The sequence below is a fragment of the Sphaerodactylus townsendi genome, linkage group LG07 (assembly GCF_021028975.2).
Source record: "Sphaerodactylus townsendi isolate TG3544 linkage group LG07, MPM_Stown_v2.3, whole genome shotgun sequence".
NCBI lineage: Eukaryota > Metazoa > Chordata > Lepidosauria > Squamata > Sphaerodactylidae > Sphaerodactylus > Sphaerodactylus townsendi.
The window spans coordinates 44,192,300-44,211,208 of record NC_059431.1 but is presented as its reverse complement, the minus strand read 5'-3'; the positions used below and the strand labels follow the sequence as shown (position 1 = coordinate 44,211,208).

Sequence of the window (18,909 nt, the reverse complement as noted above, 5' to 3'; positions counted from 1 at the left end):
TCCTGAACTAAACTACAACCTTGTAAGCCCATTAACTTCCATGGATTCAGAAGGGCCTAAATCTTAATTCAGAGGTGTCAAACATGTGGCCCAGGGGCTGGATCCAGTTTATCAAGCCTTTGAGCCAGTGGAGGCATCATTGCTCCTGCTGGGCTCCCTAGGTCTCACCGGGAGCAGGGACTGTCTCAAAACAACTTCATTTCTCTGGAGTACTTCCCAGTGATGAGATGCAGTGTTTTCTGGAAGCACTTTTAAGACTTGTGTGCTTGGGTTGCTTTTACTGGCCAGGATTGAATCAGATCAGACGATTTGTGGTTCAGTGTCCAGGAAACATTTAGAAACTATTCTATTTGATTTACTGGACTATGTTTCAAGTAGTGATGGTCCCAAGCCTTGTTTAAGATTTTTTAAATACAAACAAACTCAACAGGAATTGAATCCAAATATATTTTCCTTCTGAATGGAAATAAAATCCTAAGGAATGTGGCAGATCATCTGGCTTCCCATCATCCCAGTAGATCACCTGTCTTCCCAGTAATTACCTGTCTTTGGACTGCAGCTCTTACTGTCCCCACTTTCCCGGTGGCTGGAAGTTTCAGCACACTGGAGAGTTAAGGCATTTTTTTCAGCCTTTACTTTATTTAGCATAAAGAGAAGCAAAGGGACACACCCCACAAGGCAACTAATTCTACTGTCTCAACACTGGATTGCCTAAGACAGGGGTAGGGAACCTGCGGCTCTCCAGATGTTCAGGAACTACAATTCCCATCAGCCCCTGTCAGCATGGCCAATTGGCCATGCTGACTTAAACGACTGATGAATATTCTAACTAAATCCTGAGCCAAGATGATTCACCTTCAGCCAACAGTTGCTTACCTCTGTGTGTATTAAGAGTTTTTCACAGAAGAGACACAGGCCTCTTAATATTTCAGAGCTATTTTGTTCCATTGTTTAAATTTCCCTCCCCTTACCTATATCTGCTAATTGTGAAAAGCAAGGATTTGGCAAATTGGGCTCTAGTGCATAGAGATTCATGCCAAAAAATACCCTTGGAGGTGCTAAAAGGCTCTCTTGTGACCAGCCCACCTATGGAAATTGTACCTGCCTCGCAGTCTTCACAGTAGCCAGATAGCCCTTCACCCTGCAGGTGAACTGTCAACGCAGGAAACATCCACTGCCATGACAAACACTTTTCCATGCCCCCCCCCCCCAAAAAAAAAACCCCAGACTCATTTTCTACGTAAACCCATCATAAAGAAGTATTTGGACTTTTCCCGCCAGGAAGGAGCCGCAAAGCAGCTTACAAACTCCTTTCCCTTCCTGTCCCCACAACAGACACCTTATGCGGTAGGCGGGGCTGAGAGAGTGCAGAGCTAAAATCACCCAGCAAGCATCATGTGAGGGAGCAGCAAACCCAGTCCACCAGATAAGAGTCCGCTGCTCATGTGGAGAAATGAGGAATCAAATCCGGCTCTCCAGATTAGAGTCCACCACCGCCCTCCACCATTAGCCCTAAGAGATGCCACTCTGCCCGCCCAGTAGTACTTTGCGAAGAATCTCCTGGAGCCACAGCTCTTCCCCCCCGGGCGAGCACCTTTCCCCGACCTAACCCCTCTCCAGTTCCTTTGCTGAAGCCCAGCCTCCACGTGCAGCTGCGCTCCACGAAAGGCCATCACGCTCGCCGACCCGCCCACAGCCGCCTTCCCTATGACGCGTTACCGCAGTGGGCAGGAATGGGGCGGAGATGTCTCGCTAGGTTGGCTCAGACATGGCCAGATTGTGCCCCCGCCTCCTTCGACTCCTCCTAGTCGCGACTCTCGCCTGGGCTCGTTTGAATAAACGGACGCGCTTTCTGCGCACAGCAACACTGTCGCCATTCCTCGCGCCCGATCGTCCCTAATAGGAGGCGAGACTTCAGAGTAGCCAGATAGCCCTCCACCCCACAGGCGAAGTGTCCACGCGTGGCTCGAGTTCGTGGCCGGGTGGCGATGTCGGCGCTGGAGTGGTTTGCCCACAAGTCCCTGGGTGACGGCATCTACTGGATCCAGGAGCGCTTTTACGAGTCGGGCAACCGGGCCAACATTTGGCTGGTGCGCGGGTCGCAGCAGGACGTGGTGATCGACACCGGGCTGGGACTGCGCAGCCTCCCCGACTATCTTCATTTGGCTGGGCTTTTGGGTCCCGAGGCGGGCGGCGACGAGGGGCGCGAGGAAGAGAAGGAGCCTCCGGGGCGGCGGAGGCCGTTGCTGGCTGTGGCTACCCATGTGCACTTCGACCACTCGGGCGGGCTACATCAGTTCGAGGAGGTGGCCGTGCATAGCGCCGAGGCCCCGGCCCTGCGCCGCGGGGACAACTACGAGACGGTCACTTGGCTGTCGGACAACGAAGTGGTGCGACAGCCCAGTCCCGGGTGGAGCGCGCGGCAGTTCAGAGTGCGGCCCGTGCAGCCGACGCACATCCTACAAGAGGGTAAGAGCACCAAGGCGGGTTCCCTTCCCTGTTTCTATCGTGTGTGAATTGGTAGTAAAAAGAGCCCCTGCCCGTGCGCAGTGGTTTTTCACTGACGGTGCGATCTTGCGTACGGTTACTCTCGGCTACTCTAAAGTCAGTCACCACTGGGTTCAGAGTGGAGTAACTCTGCACACAGTTGCATTGTAAAGAGCTCGTCTGTCATACATCTAGCCTACGAGGACTCAAACTTGTAAGGCAAAAGATGTAACTTGCACTGGGCCTTGAACACCTGCAGCCTGTTTTGTTGAACGAGTTCCTATTTCTCGATAGCTCCGGTTTGTGCTACGCAAAGTGGCTTGTTGAGAGGCCCTAAGAAATGCTACCTGGGGAGTATTTAGATGACTTTTAATATGCTATTACTGTTCAACTAAGTGCAGAAGTTGAGTATGGTCTTACAAATGTTAGTACGGTTCATTAATAATGGCGTTAGTGTCACCGTTATGTATAAATGTTACCATTCTTATTGCTTTTTATTATAATATGATTGATGTATGTGTGTATGGGGCCCTCTGGGGCATTGGGCTCTAAGACTGTAAATTTACAGCTGAGTGTGTGTGGGATAAGGGTGTGTTTCTTGTAGTGAATGTGTGGAGAGATGGGAGGGGAGAGATTTTGAAAGTGTTAGAAAAGAGAATGAAAAGAGATGGGCTAATTGTGGATTGGAAGAAGATGTGAAAGTGAATGTCTTTTCTCATAGGCCTTTGAGATGCTTCAGGCAATGTGTAAATGTGACAGTGGGAAGGTTATACATTGAGGTTTGAAGAGAAGGGCATGGTTAGTGTGGGTTTTTTTAACATGATCCCTACATACACTCCTAGCAAAACAAAATGGTAGTAGTTTTTCTGGTAGGTTCTTGGTGTCTAGGAAATTATAGTTATAGATCCTATGTGTGCATTTTTATTCAAGGAGGAAAAAATATTTTACTATCCCATTCTGTTGTATGTGTTTGTATGCACATTGCCATGTATAAGTAAAATAGAATAATTTCCTGTAGGACTTGCTTTAGGAATTCCTTTTGAGTATATTCATATAGAAGGAGCTTGAGGGTGTGGTATCTCGCAAATTCCACGTATGCTGCATCTTCAGAGAATATGAATTCTGTCTCTTAAAGTGCAGGCTGTCAGAAAATGAACCATGTCTGTGAATGAGAGATTATGGGTGGGGACATCTCTGGATGTTTCTATAGAATGGCTTGGAGGAGATGGGATCTTAGAGTGGTCGGTGTGTGTACACTTAATGTATGCATAGATAGCTTTGTGTATAATTGTATTTCTGCAAGGCACCTCCGTTACTAGGAAGAACACAAATAGTAAAATCATCATCCCCCAAACCTCTCGGAAATTAATTGGTTTAAAAAGGTTGTGTTGCAATGAAACATACAAAATAAATCTTCAGCAGTAAAGAAATGCACCCAATATTTATTTGCAATAACCATCATACACATGGAGGATTTGTACGTATGTTGCTGCTTGCATGAGAACAAGAACCATAGTCTTTAGCTAAAAGGTATATTTGTTCTCAGCTGGTGTCTAGCAGTTCATTCATTAGCTCTAACAGTGCCAGTCTGAGCAGTTACACCCTTTTAAGGCCATTGAAGTTACTGAAGGCTGTAACTGTGTTTGGGATAGTATTCTTGTTTTCCTTTTGATCATTTTGAAAATTCATAGTAACTTCTAATTTGTCTAATAGAGATGGAAAGCCTTAATGATGCGGGTAACTTCAGATATCCTGTCAATCTGACCTTTTCTACCAGTAATTCCCTCTCCTCTACCTAATAAACCAATTATCTTAGACCTACCTGGCTTGAAATGTGATTCTAGCCCTGTATTTGTGAATCAAATGGAAAAGAATGTGTATTCAGTTGGTTTTTCTGGGGGAGATGAAAGCAACGTTCAGGATTGGAGACCAAAAAAGGATTCTGGAGTCAGAGGCATTGGCAAGGGGAGGCATTGCAGATGCCTGGAGGTGTGTCCCCCACCCCGGAGGCAGCCAGGTCAAAGCGCCTCACCACACCCCCACAGGGGCGTGCGCCCGGTGCATCTCTCCCCTGCTGTCCCCTTGGAGCTACGCCTCTGTCTGCAGGTGAAGTGAAACAGAGCTTATTTTGGCTGACTGGTATCCTGCCCTCCTGAATGAGGAGACTTTTGTGGGTTTGGTTTCGAGGTGCTCATTCCACAGTAAGCTATATTCCCATCACTTTCTTCCTCCACATTTACATTTTATTATTTTTATTGTGGTTTGTGTATGTGTGTACTTGAATTTGGAAAGGTTTTGTATATAACTGCAGGATATAATAACCCTAACCCTTGCTGCCCCTTCCCCTTTATTTTAATTAATAATGTGCTGATAAGAGTATTAACATATCTGTTGTAAGCTACATAACTGACTTTTTTGGTAGCTTACTGTAAAGTTCAAAGATTACACCAATTCAGGTTCCATGCTCTGGTGTTTAGCAAGGGACTAGAAACCATATTTTAGTACCACTTTATTAAGTTTGTTAGCGTCTGTTAATTGAACTTTAAATGCAAACTGGCCCGTGTTAGGGGAGGTCATTTGTTATTAATTTTACATTTTATATTCAGCGTCCTGAAAACAGTGACTAGAAGAAACCAATAGTGTTCTTTTCTGATCTGGCCAGCTGAAATTGTATGCACATGTGTTGTTCTGCCTGAAGTATTCCCAGCAGTAGGAAGCCTGGCAGGAAAGGCATCAGTTGCCATTTTCTTACAGGAAGAACTCAGCGAAGATCCAACAAGAACATTTGGTTGCAATTTCAGAAGGAGATACAACATCATAATCTCATATTCTCATGTTTCCAGGTGGATACCATGATTTCTGCTTAATGTAATGGTCTGGAAAATCTACTGTGCCATTTAGGTCTCTTGAAAGCATGTATGATAAGAGATGCAGAGTATTAATGTTTTAACTAAATTAATAGTTTCATTTTGCTTTTTTTCCTGAGCACACTAGTTTGTTTATTCGAGACTCAATCTGCAGTCCTAAGCAATTTTTGAAGACTCCATTCTCTTTAAGGAAGCTAGCTTCTGAGTTTAATGTTCGTGCTTGGAATCAAACAGCAAGCCAGTGCAATGTGATTTACTTTTACTTGCAGCTAGGAGTTCATCTAAGGGTCTAATTAGATGAGCCATGAAATCTTTGTGATGAGGCCACAGTTCAATAGGTGTCAAACTCGTGGCCCTCCAGATGTTATGGACTACAGTTCCCATCATCCCCATGCAAGCATGATGCTGGCAGGGGATGATGGGAACTGTAGTCCATAACATCTGGAGGGCCGTGAGTTTGACACCTGTGGAAGTAGAGCATCTGCTTAGCATGCAGAAAGGGCCAGGTTCAATCTCTGGAATCTCCAGTTAAAGGAAACAGGTGGTAGATGAAGTGAAAGATCCTAGAGAGGTGTTTCCAGTCTGAGTAGACAGTGTATAAATTGGGCTGGGAGAAGACTTGATTCTGAAACTGTTGAGAAATTGGCATGTTAAACCTTAAGCACATTTATACTACCACATCATAAAATACTTGTCCTCAAGTGTATGGATTGCTGTTGATCACAGTAGCTTGTAGTACAGGAAGCCAGCAGAATTGAGGGAGCTAAAATTTTTGCTGTTCTTAAATAGTAAAATACATGATTGAAGGATTTAAAATGAGTCTCATAATTTAGTATAAGTTTCAAAGAATACAGTTCAGCTCTCTGTTAGGCTGCCCCCTGAGAGAGGCTGTGGTTTTGCAGATTTGAAAAAAGAGATGTCATCTGAAGTAGCTGCTATAAATGATCTGAAATTATGATTAAGCATCCTATAGTGGTTAGGTGATTGGAGTTCATGGTAAGTTTAAACATTTTACAAAAATTAGTATTTAGTTTCTAGGAGATGACAGATTTCCTGGCAGCAATTGATTTCCCTACATTTGTAAAATTAAACCAATTTGAAGTCTAATTGGATTTGTGAGAAATGGTACTTGATCCTGTTTTATGCTCTTTATCCTTTAATTTTCTGCCATTCATCCAATATCATTTATTTCTGATACTGTAAAAGAGAAGCATGGTGTGTGTGTGTGTGTGTGTATTTTGCATAGCTAGTAACGCTGACCTCATTTTATATGTACAATAACAGTTTTTGAGCTTTTATTAAAATCTGGCATCTCTCATAGGAAGGGGATAAATTTCTAACAGTACAAAATGTGGTGTGAATATAGGTTTAGTTCATCAGGTGCCACTGGGGAATGTTGGGAAGCAGATTTAGGTATTCCAGTTGTAAAATCAGAATGGGAATCTTGATTTTTTATGGACCATGTAATTGTTAAACTAAACGCATCAAGATGTAAAATCCTTTCATGGTGGCATCTAATCCACAGCAACCTTCTCCTCAGTTTTTAAGATTCGGCCAAGCAATGGACTCACTCAGTTCTCAGTAGGAAAGTCTGGGACAGGGGTAGGGAACCTGCGGCTCTCCAGATGTTCAGGAACTACAATTCCCATCAGCCCCTACCAATTGGCCATGCTGACAGAGGCTGATGGGAATTGTAGTCCCTGAACATCTGGAGAGCCGCAGGTTCCCTACCCCTGGTCTGGGATATACTATATTCTGTTTCACATTAAGATGTTAGTTTGGTCAATTACTAGTTCGTTAGTTGAGGTGCAGTGGTTAGAATATAGTCCTGAATGAATACTTGAATTATCATTAATTTTTTGCACTGTCTTTGTCAAAACCGTTATTTTGGCTTTTATTGAACATGGCATTTTGATACCAGAGCATTTATTCCACAATGTATTTTTGCTTTCAAAAGGATGGGGGGAGCAGGGCTAGGTAGACACTAGAACCCAGGTGCTGCAACAAAGAAGATCTGACATAATTTGTTCTGTGGTGGAGGAATGTACAATCTACTAACATCAGAGTACAGTGAGGGGCAAACTCACATGGAAGTTCAAACCAACCAAGGACTAGGGGATGTTAAAACCAACAGTGTCTTTGCAACCTGATGCTAATTCCTAATGTCTTAGGTCAGTCTTCATCCACCCAGGTACCATACCATTACTGGTTGTGTTGACATACTGTGTGTGTTAAGTGCCATCAAGTCACTTTCAACTTATGGTGAGCATATGAATTAACAACCTCTAAAACATTCTGGTGTTACCTTGCTCAGATCTTGCAAACCGAGGACTGTGGCTTCCTTGAAAGAAGCAATCAATCTCTTGTTGGGTCCTCCTCTTTTCCTGCTGCCCTCAACTTTTCCTAGATTATTGTATTTTCTAGTTAGTCTTGTCTTTTCATAATATCACCAAAGTATGATAGCCTCAAGCTACTGTGATCAACAGCAATCCATACATTTGGTTCTTTCTACAGAGAAGTCAGACGTGATATATTCTAAAACCTGCTTATTTGACTCTTTAGTGGTCCATGGAGTCTGTAAAAACTTTCCCCAGCATCACATTTGAATTATGTCAACTGTCTTCTTGTCAGCTTTCTTCATTGTCCAGCTTTCACAAATATAAATGGTGGAAGGGGAATGCTATAGCATGAATTATTTTGATGTTAGTTGCCAGCGAAACATTCTTAAACGTCCAAATCTTTTCTAACTTCTTTATGGCTGCCCTTCCCAGTCTCAGTCTCCTTCTGATTTCTTTGTTTTCAGTTTCCCTTTTAGTTTATGATTCAGCAAAATATAGAAAATGTCTAACCATTTGTTTCTTCACTGTCAATCTGTGGTGGATTAAAATTGTGTAATTAAATTTGTGTAATTGCTCAGTAGTCATTACTTTTGCCTTCTTGAGCTTCAGCTGTAATCCTGCTTTGGCATTTTCAGCTGTAACTTTCAGCACTAGTTTAAAGTAGCTTTGAAAGGGGCTTGGACAGATTTATGGAGGAGAAGTCGATTTATGGCTACCAATCTTGATCTGAGATTGCAAATGCCTTAGCAGATGAGGTGCTTGGGAGCAGCAGCAGCAGCAGCAGAAGGCCATTGCTTTCACATCCTGCATGTGAGCTCCCAAAGGCATCTGGTGAGCTCTGCGAGTAGCAGAATACTGGACTAGATGGACTCTGCTCTGATCCAACAGGCTTGTTCTTATGTTCTTAAGTCTTCACTATTTTCTGCTAGTAATGTGGTATCATTTGCACATCTCAAATTGTTAGTGTTCCTTCCACTAAGTTTCACTCCACCTTCATCTGAATCTAATCCAGTTTTTCTTATGATACGTTCTGCATATAGATTGAAGAGATCGGGAGATAAAATACATCCTTGTCTGATACCTTTGCCATTGAGAAACCATTCTGTTTCTCTGTATACTGTCCTAACACTGGTCTCTTGTCCAGAGTACATGCTGTGCATCAAAACAATAGATGTTGTGGCACACCCATTTATTTTAAAACCAGCAACAGCTTTGTATAAACTATAAAATGCAACCTGATTTTCTTCTGAAATTCTCTTGTATGCTCCAATAACCAATGTAAATTTGCAGTATGATCTCTAGCGCCTCTCTGAATCCAGTCTGAATGCCTGGCATTTATCATTCCATGTATGGTAATCTTTGTTGTAAGATTTTGAGTATCAATTTACACACATGAGAATTTAACGTGGCAGTCCAATAGTTGTAATCTTTGATGTCTCTTTTTTAAAAATTGGAATGTAGATTGGCCGTTTCCAGTCCATGGGCTATTATTTTGTTTTCTATGTGTGTTGGCATTATCTTGTTAAGATTTTCATGGATTCACTTTCTGTGGCTTGAAAGAGCTCTATTGGTATCTACTCCTAGTGATTTTTCTTGCATAGAGTGCAGCTTTCACATTACTTTATAACACTGCGTGTTTTCTTCAAAATGTTCTTCATTGAAGGAATCTGTCATTCTTTTATCTTTGTTGTATCGTTGTTCAATGGATTCTTCCCAACTTTCCTTTATTTTGGCCTGTTCAGTTAATGTATTTCCAGACTATCTTTCAGCATGCCTAACCATTCTTTCAGTTTCTTTTTGATTTCTTGGATCTTGTGGAACAGATCTCTTGTTCTTGTCCTCTTCTCTTCTGTTTTTTTTAATACACTGGTAACTGTTCTTTATGTCTTCATGCTGGTTGCCAGAACATAGCATTTAGACTGTTGAGTCTATTTCTGGCACCTTTTACCTTTGCTTCTCCTCTGTTTTTAGCAATTTTAGGAGTTTCATCAGTAATCCATGAAGACATTTCACTTCTTTTGGCTACAAGAATTGTCTTTGCACTTTGGCTACAAGAATTGTCTTTGCACTTTGCACTTCCTTGATAATATTCTTGCTTTTCACCTATATTTCTTTCATTAACCATTAAAAATTAAGTAATTCAAATCTGTTCTTTACATGGTCTTTAGGGGTGTCATTTCAATTGTGGCACTATGAATGTTTTGATATTTTCATCAGCTTTATTCTGATATTAACAATTCATGGTTGGTACCCCAATCAGCTTCTGATCTTGTTTTCTCAGAGAGCATAGAGCTTTTCCATCTTCTGCATCCATTTATGCAGTCCGTTTAGTTTCAGTATTGGCTGTCTGGTGATGTTCATGTATACAGTTGTCTAATTACCTGAAATGTGTTTGCAATGAACAACTTGTTGTCTTCACAGAATTCTATGAGTTGCCCTCCTTTTACATTTTGTGCTCCTAGCCCAAATTTCCTGACAATACTTGATTATACTTGATTTCCCACATTTGTGTTCCAGTCATCTACAATTATCAGCACATCTTGTTTAGGTGTATGATCAATTTCTTCCTGGACACTTGCATAAAAACTCTCAATTTCTTCCTCTTTAGCATCTGTAATTGGGGGCATATACTGGAATGATGGTTATGCTGATTAGGTTTCCATGAAGTCTGATTGACATTATTCAATGTCCTCCTGAGTGCTTATGCTACATCTCAACTCTCTTTTAGAGCCACCCTGTTTCTTCTGTGTTTGTAATTTCCCAAGTAAAACACTCTGTAACTTTCTGACTGAAATGGTTCTCCAGTCCACTTTAGTTCAGTCACTCCCAGATTATAAGGTTCGAACGTTCCATTTTTCATTTCACAATTTTAACCTTACCTTGCTTCATATTTCTCACATTTCATGTTCCTATTATATTGCCACCTGAGGACGGGACCAATACTTCTCAGAGTCTCTAGACCCCAATAACCTCCAGGCAGGTTGGAGGAAAGGTTCACTGGGGATCAATGTTCAGATCAGATCCCATGCTGTGCCTCATGCTTCTTTCATCTCTGTCAATAAACGGTTCGGCTATGGGCAAAATGTTATCCCTGACAGTCAGAAAGTTCTTCCTAAACATTAGGAAGAACTTTCTGGCTGTCAGGGCTGTTCGACAGTGGAATTCACGGCCTTGGAGAGTGGTTGAGTCTCCATCTTTGGAGGTTTTTAACAGAGGCTGGACGACAATATGTCAGGAGTGCTTTGACGGTGTGTTTCTGCATAGCAGGGGGTTGGACTTGATGGCCCTTGTGGTCTCTTCCAACTCTATGATTCTAAGGTAAGTGTCTGATGCATAATGGACTATTGGTTAATTTAAGCAGTTGACAGATAGCTGATGAGAATTGCTGCCCAGATCATGCCAAGGATTCCCTTAGCTGACCATTATGTTTTCAGCAGTGCCTGTGGAAAGCTTGCATGTGTCAGATGATGGACAGAGTCTTTTTCTCGTGTTTGTCCTCTGCATCTGGAAACGGGATGCCTGTGAAGATGGACCTCATTCTTGGCAATGATAGCTAAAAGCCATAGATAGACCAGTCCCAGTGGTACTCTCTTCACATATTGCAGAGAGCCATTTTATCAAGTACCTTAAACCAAAAGAGCCATATTGATTTCTATTCTTGGCATGAGGCCTGCACTCCACAAACAATTTTAGCCCCTCTGATAGTAGCTGTTTCAAGGTGAGATGGCAACTGCAAGGGTTGTTGGGAACCACAAATGGCAACCACAAGGGCCTGGCCCATTTTCCTGAAACATGGGACAGGTGCCACATTGGGGAACATTGTTCTGAAGAGCAACATGTGGCTCCAGAACCACTGAGTATCACTGACCTCTTCTGTCTGAATAATCCATTTTAAAGCCAATGATGCTAGTAGCCATCACAAATAACAGTAATGAGTTCTATTGAATCAACTACCAGTTCATTTTACTGAATGATTCCCAGTTCTAGTGACTTGAGAATGAAGATTCTTCCTCTGTTCTTTTCACATTTATAATCTTACAAATCTCTTCCTTATCCCTTCTTTGTATCATCTCTTTACTAAACGGGCATCCCAGTCTGGGGGTGAAGTGGTTCCTGGAACTGGTTCCTGAGGCCACACTGTTACGTTTGCCCACCCTGCCAGCATGAATGGTATCTATGACAGCAGAGCAGGCAAACACAGCAACCCAGAAGAGCCTGCCACCTGTAGAGCTGCACCAGTCTAAAGGTGGATGCCAGTGCGGCTGGGAGTGGGCTAGGGATTTTTCCTGCAGCAGAGCCAACCTTAGTCAGACTCCACCAAGCTTTCAGCCAGGGAACGCCATCTGCATGGACCTCCAATTTATGCCACCCAAAAGGGTGACATAAGTCCTTTTGGATCAGTGGGGAACTTTCAGGCAGCCAGGTATTTTCTGGATTTCATTGCCTCCCCACACCACCTGGAAGATATCTGCATGTGGCCTGGTAGCAGCGCTGTCCCTGGCCACCACGGCCTCTGGATTGGGCTGTAAAAAGGCTTGCTTTGTAAGGGGAAAAAAAACCCCACTTCAATATTTTTCCAAGATGGAGGCAGCCAGAATGAATGCAATATTTCAAGTGTGAGCAAACTATGGATCTTATATAAAAAGTACAGTACTTGATGTTTGCTTTTGTTTTTTAATTCATGACTATTCCTAGTAGTATTGGGCATTTCTATAGCACACTGAGCTGATATTTTCAGTAAAATTTCTGTCATGACCCAAAAATCTTTTTTGTGCATACTAAAAGCCAGTTCAGACCCATCAGTTTACAGCTGAAGGTTAATTACTCTTCTCATTAATTAATTAATTAATTAATTATATTTGTGAACCGCCTCACCCCCGAAGGGCTCGAGGCAGTTTAGTGCTGTATCTTTAGTGCTTTAGTGCTTTATCTTTAGTGCTTTATCTTTAGATTTTATTATCCTTAGTAATTTTGTGATGTCTACAATTTTGGCTTCATTGTTGTTCACCTCTCCATGTCATTTCTATATGTAGTTGAGCAGCATGTTTCCAAACCAGAAAAAGTGAAGGACTTTGGGCAATGTTGTCCAGAGGACCCCCTTTCCTGAGCAAAGAGTGGACAAATGCACTACAACTCTCACAATCTTTCTCTTTACCGAGTCCTCACATTCCAGAAGACTGTGGGCAAAGATCTGAAGAGCAACCGGCAGCCAGGGAGGGGGCAGAAAGAGAAAGGAAACTAGGGTCTGGTGGCAGAAAGATAGATAAGAGAGTGTTGGGATAGGGAAAGAGAAAGAAAGCTAAAATGTGGACCAAAAGAGAGATCTGGGGTTGGGAGGCAGAAAAAGTCATAAAGAGAAAGCTGGGGTAGCAGGACAGAAGGAAAGATTAAGATAAGGGGTGGCAGCAGTGGCATTGCCAGAGGGACATGGACCCTGGGTTCCACCCATTAGATCATATGGGGGGCACCCAGTAGGCCACAGCAGGGTGGCAAGATGGAGAGCGAGAGGCAGAGAAAACTATGGAAAACTCTCCTCATCTTTACAGACACCCTGTTGACTCCCCCACTTTGCAAAGCATTGATCCAGCTTTATAAATAGGGGGGGTGCTCATGGAGATGGAGAGAACTCCCCCCTTTTTCACAGACACTCTGTTGCTGCCCCCCCCCCCCGCCCGTAAAGCCAGGATGCTGGCTTTGTGAATAGAGGGTGCCTATGGAGATGGAGGGAACCCTGCTCTCTCTCCCCCCCCTTTGCTAAGCTGGAATCTAATTTTGCAAACAACAGTTCTGTACAGTTCATTGTATTTTCTCATACAATGGGTTTTATTACTAGTTGATGAATAAGACATTGAGTACAGGTACGTTGATGATTACAATGGGTTGTACACAAATGTTCCAATTTGCTAACATGAAACTTTATCTGCATTAAGGAGCCCTTATCTGATGGAAGAGATGTGTTTTGCCTGCAGATGGCTCTTTACCCTAGAGTAGGGGGTACCCCATTAGAAGAACGGAACCTTTGAATCCCACCCATAATCTTAAATGTGAGAACTGCTTCCTGTCTTCTGTTCAGTTGCTAGCCAATAAACAATGACTGCTAGGCTTCTTTAGTAGCATGGGTAAGACATTGTTAGAAGTTTTTTGAAAGACCAGATGAGTCTGAAGCCTTGCAGAAAACAATTTCTTCCTTGACAAAGGTTATTCTTATGTACGTGTATTAATATGGTTAACCGTTTCAGCTATCATAAAAGTTCTTTGCCACTTTACATAGCACATAATTCAGTTTGAACACTGGGACTATGGAGAACCAATATAAGGAGGGATGTGCATGCACCGAATTCTTTTCTAATTGAGGTTTGTAGCAGGATTTTTACCTGCAACTGTGATGTATTCTTTTGGCATTTCTGGAGATCAGGCATAAAAATTCAATTTTCTGTGTATTTTGTTTTCTTCTCTTAGGAGACGTGATCAACCTTGGTGACAGACAGCTTACTGTCATGCATATGCCTGGCCATTCAAGAGGAAGCATTTGTTTGCATGACAGGGAACGGAAAATACTGTTCAGTGGGGATGTTGTTTATGACGGTTCAATGATTGACTGGCTTCCCTACAGCAGGATAAATGACTACGTTGGAACCTGCCAGCGATTGATAGAATTAGTGAATAGAGGTCTTGTGGAAAAAGTCCTTCCGGGGCATTTCAACACTTTTGGAGCTGAGCGGCTTTATCGTTTGGCTTCCAACTACATTTCTAATGCTGGGGTTTGTCACAAAGTTTCGACATGTGCTATGAGATCTCTTGCAAGTCTAGCACTTCGTGCAACAAATTCTAGAACCACTTCATAATATAGCATATGCCATGCTATAACATTATTGTAAAAACCCTGTGGCTTATGTAGGTTTTATTTTGCCAATGCAAAGATAACCTGTTAAAGGAAAAGCAGGCTGATTAGCCATTGAAGATACTTATTTTTACCTACTTCCTTTCTATTTAAAAAAAAACCAGTATAAGCTAGCACCTGTGCCAGAGCTACTGATTTTTCCTTCTATTTTTCCAAGGCCGGTTTGCACATAAGTTGAATGCTATTTGACAGATGTTTTACATGTTTTGTATTTTACAACATTTTGAATCATATGTGCTAAAAGGAAAAGTTTTACATTGATGTCCAACTTCGTAATCTCTTAAATTCGGAATTTATGTTTAAAGTATATTTATAATATAAAACTTCTTATAAGCAGTATGTTGGGGTGGGGGAAGTTGTAACATTCCACTGTCTCATTGAATGCACACAGTTAAATATCCAAGACGTAAATTTTTATTGTAAGAAGTGAATGTAACACAAAGTGATTACCAAATGTTATAAAGCACTAATACATGTTGTTGCGCTTATTTGGGGCAAAGAGTATATTGCATCTGATTATTGTTTCTAAAACAAATGATGTGTCTGTGGATATCTGGAACATATTGCTTGCTTTTTAAATGTGACTTTTAAAAAAGCAGAATATATGAGTGCATAACTGTTAAAAGTTCATTCTAACAGTTTTATATATGATATAAAAACCCATGATTGAAAGTCCTTTTGTAATTGTGGTATAACACCTTTGTACTTCAGGAATATAAATTGTTTTCTAGACCACTGTGGTACTATAGTGGGTTTTGGGAGACAGAGAGAGCACACTTTGCGGAAAAGGCTGCAGCTGTGTCTGGTTGTAGTCAGTTTTACGCCACATGACTTGGGATTTCAGATAAACGGTTTTGAACCCTCATCTTTCCCGCTAAGAGATGCTGTTTTTCTTCTGCTTGTTCCTTCTACCTTCTTCAATTTTGCATGTATTTTTGCTTTTAAGCAACTTAACAAAAAACATATTTGTGTGTGCGCTTTTTTCCCAGTGGAAAATTTTGTGTAATCTGTTTGGAGCTTTACCAGTTTCTTATGTGGAAATATGATTTGTGTCTTGAAGCTGAATCTTAAATTATTGGTTTGGAAATAGATGCCATGTTCTCAATCCATATTCTTTCTTTTGCGAGAATAGTGAATGGCTTCAGGATTGTGGCCACTGCCAAAACTTACTGTTCTTCCTTTAATCACTTGATTATATAATCTCTGTACATCAAAGAGCTCTGCACATACAGATTTTGACTCCTGTCTATTCAGCACTTTAGCCCTGAGGAGTCTCAAGGGTGGATGGATGAATGGATGTATTCGGTTCTTTGAATGTTATCTGTGCCTAGTTCCTGTTTTAAACTGGAGTAAGACAGTATAAGCAGGAGGATAAATCTTGTGAGTGAACAGCCATGAGTGAATAGAGAGGACGTGAGCAATTTTATTTAGCTCTAATTTTTCATGAAGTGGATGCCAAACTAATGGGGAAATTCTTAACACTGATGGTTCTTTTAGCTTGCTAAGAACTATTGTAATGAGAAACTCCAATACAGGACCCATTAACTCTTGGGAAAAAATTACTTGCTGCCATCAGCTTGAAAAGGGATTGTTACTTACAAAGTGGAAATATGAAAGTAGAAAGTTCAGCTAATTCTGAGGGCCAGAGCAAGTAGGAATGGGCTGTGGTATTACATGCTCCTTTCTCCCTCTCTCCTGGAGTGAATTACTGCTTCCTTTCTTAGGTATTAAAAGCAATGTTAAGCATTGCTGAAGCTGTCTTTCGTTTCTGCTTCATGAATATTTATAACCAACTTGGAAGTGGTTCCTTGTGAAATGTAAGTGCCTTGTTTCTCTTCTTAGATGGAATCATTAGAGTGACTACTTTCTGGCACACTGATGAGGGACTAATAATGATTTTGCCCCTGAGCAAGTTGTGTATTCTGAGCTCACCTGGCCAATGTTCTGAAAATCCTTTCCTTGAACACCTTTCCTAAGTAACTCTACGTAGATCGCTCATTGTGAGAAAAAGCTAAAGACTGGTATGACTGCCAAAGATAATTTTAGATTGTAAAAACTGAGTGGAGTTGCTGCTATTGGGACAGTTCTGTTGACTTCTAGTGTCAGCATCTGCCAACAAAAGATGCAAACTCTATAGCTTACATCCTGTGGATCCCCCCCCCCCCCCACATGGACAGAAGTATTTTTCTCTCTGAGTACAACATTCTCTCCTCTTAGGGCAATCTGAAATCTCCCCCCACCCCCAAAAATATTCTTCCTGTGGATTCCATGTTAAGAAAGCTGTGCTCCATTAATAGAAATACTTCAGCATATAGAAAACCAGGGGAATCTAAGCCTGTGATTTTAAACTGAGGGCTTGTACTACTCTGTTTTGCAAAGCTGGATTATCTACTGAAATAAATTTTATTTTATACGTGAGTTATGTTTCATTTTTGGATTACTGTTGGTTAATAAAGTACAATCTTAGAGTTCCAGGAGAATATAATTTTGTCTGACTTATTTTTATATTAAAGCAAGTATTTACTTTCTAAAGGATTACCGGTATTAGAAATTTAGAAAATAATTTATTGTGTTTGGGTTTTAAAGCACATATGTTCACTTGAAATATTTTAGAGTATGAGACCTTTACTATTATTTTATTTATAAAGTCTAAAAAGCCTCCTACGTATTCAGTGTTTGGATTGTTTTTAATAGCTGAAAATTAAGTGCATAACCCAGATAAAACAAAGTTATTGAACCTAAATTAATCCTGCCATGCAGTCAAAGTTTCGTTTTTGTCTAATTGGGTTATTTATTGTATTAAATGAGGTTTCAAGACCTTTTTAAAACTTGTAAAGCATTATCCTGTCCACATTTTACTAATGGTGTACACCACTGTTTCATGGATAACTGTATTATTTTATCATTGATAATAAAATGATTTATAATAGAAAATGGATGTACAGTGATAGTTTCTATGGTATATTTGACCCAACTCAATGTTCACACAATGTTTACACATTTCCATTATCATGACTATAATAGCAGATTTTGTGCATTTCAAAAGCGGGAATATTTTTGATGGAATGGTGGAATTTATTGAGTTTATCTTGGAATACATCCCCATGTAACTTCCTTTGCTCTGAAAGCCCAGAGGATGTGTACTTGATTACTTTTTATGCCTGGGTAGATCAGCTCATTATTACAAAGTCTGCAAGACATTAAAGCATTTCCCATTATTCTTTTCCCCTTTACTCCGTCACTTCACATTATCCCTGAAGGGCCTGTCTTTTGGCCAGTAAGAGCCCCATCAGGGTGGGGGAGATCCATCCATGGGAGTACCGTGCAACACTTACCGTGGCAGAGTGGCAGCCGCTGTGGCCCTCGCCAGTGCTGGCATAGGAGGGAGGGGCTGGGGGAGGGGCCGAAGTTGAGTGTAAGTCTATGAAGTGCCATGGAGTCTTCTTGGCAATGCTTTACCAGGGAAGTCTTTTTTTGCAGGGGCAGGTTGGCATGGCCACAGCTGGACTCACAACCCCTTGGATGGAGCTGCCCATCAGTCAATGTCAGATTGAGAGGATAATGGCTTGCCTAAATGCTCTCTTGTCCCATGAAGCCATGACTGAACTGAGTTGGGGCTTATCTAAGCTCATGCTCTTAGTCCCTAAAATGTAAACATCTTGCCAGAGGTTCTCTGGATGAGTTCCAGTTTTCTTCAGTTGGCTTTTGGTGTCTATGCATTTTTGTTTTATTGAAGCAGAAAAGTATGTGCCTAGGACAAAATGCAGCAGATTTTCAGAAGCCATGATAATTATAGTACAGAAAAAGACAGAAGATCAGACTTCTGACTTTAGCTCCATTGATTGGTGGAGCCCTTTCCTTGTATCCTTTTTTACCTTTATTGATTAAATGGGTCAAATGCCCAAGGATTGGGGTACAACCATTGTTGTCCCTTTCTACAAAAAGGGTGATAAATCTGACCCAGCCTATAAGTTTGCTTAGCGTCTTAAGCAAGCTCTATTCAAAGCATCTTTTAGAAAAACTAGCCCTCTGGCTAGGCAATGAAGAGATACTGGCCCCAGAAGAGGTGGGTTTTAGGGCAAACAGAACTACAATGGACCATTGCCTCATTGTACAGCACCTCATTGAAAAATACAATTCAAGGAAAGATACCTCTTTACATGCCGCCTTCATTGATTTGAAAGTGGCCTTTGATTCAGTGTCCATAAAGATACTATGGGCAAAACTGCAAAATACCTCAATTGACAAGAGACTTAGAGCCCTGATACAAATCCTCCACTCCGATACCACTCTAAAAGTGAGATACCACCAAAAC

At 41.5% G+C, this 18,909-nt stretch overlaps 1 protein-coding gene across 1 annotated transcript; it reads left to right on the top strand.

Annotated features, from left to right (window-relative positions):
- Window positions 1-1,788: 1,788 nt before the first annotated feature.
- On the top strand, window positions 1,789-17,528 carry MBLAC2 (metallo-beta-lactamase domain containing 2). Its single transcript, XM_048504170.1, has 2 exons — window positions 1,789-2,469; window positions 14,153-17,528. The coding sequence occupies exons 1-2, from the start codon at window positions 1,989-1,991 to the stop codon at window positions 14,536-14,538; spliced, it is 867 nt and encodes a 288-aa protein (XP_048360127.1). The 5' UTR covers window positions 1,789-1,988; the 3' UTR covers window positions 14,539-17,528.
- Window positions 17,529-18,909: the final 1,381 nt, after the last annotated feature.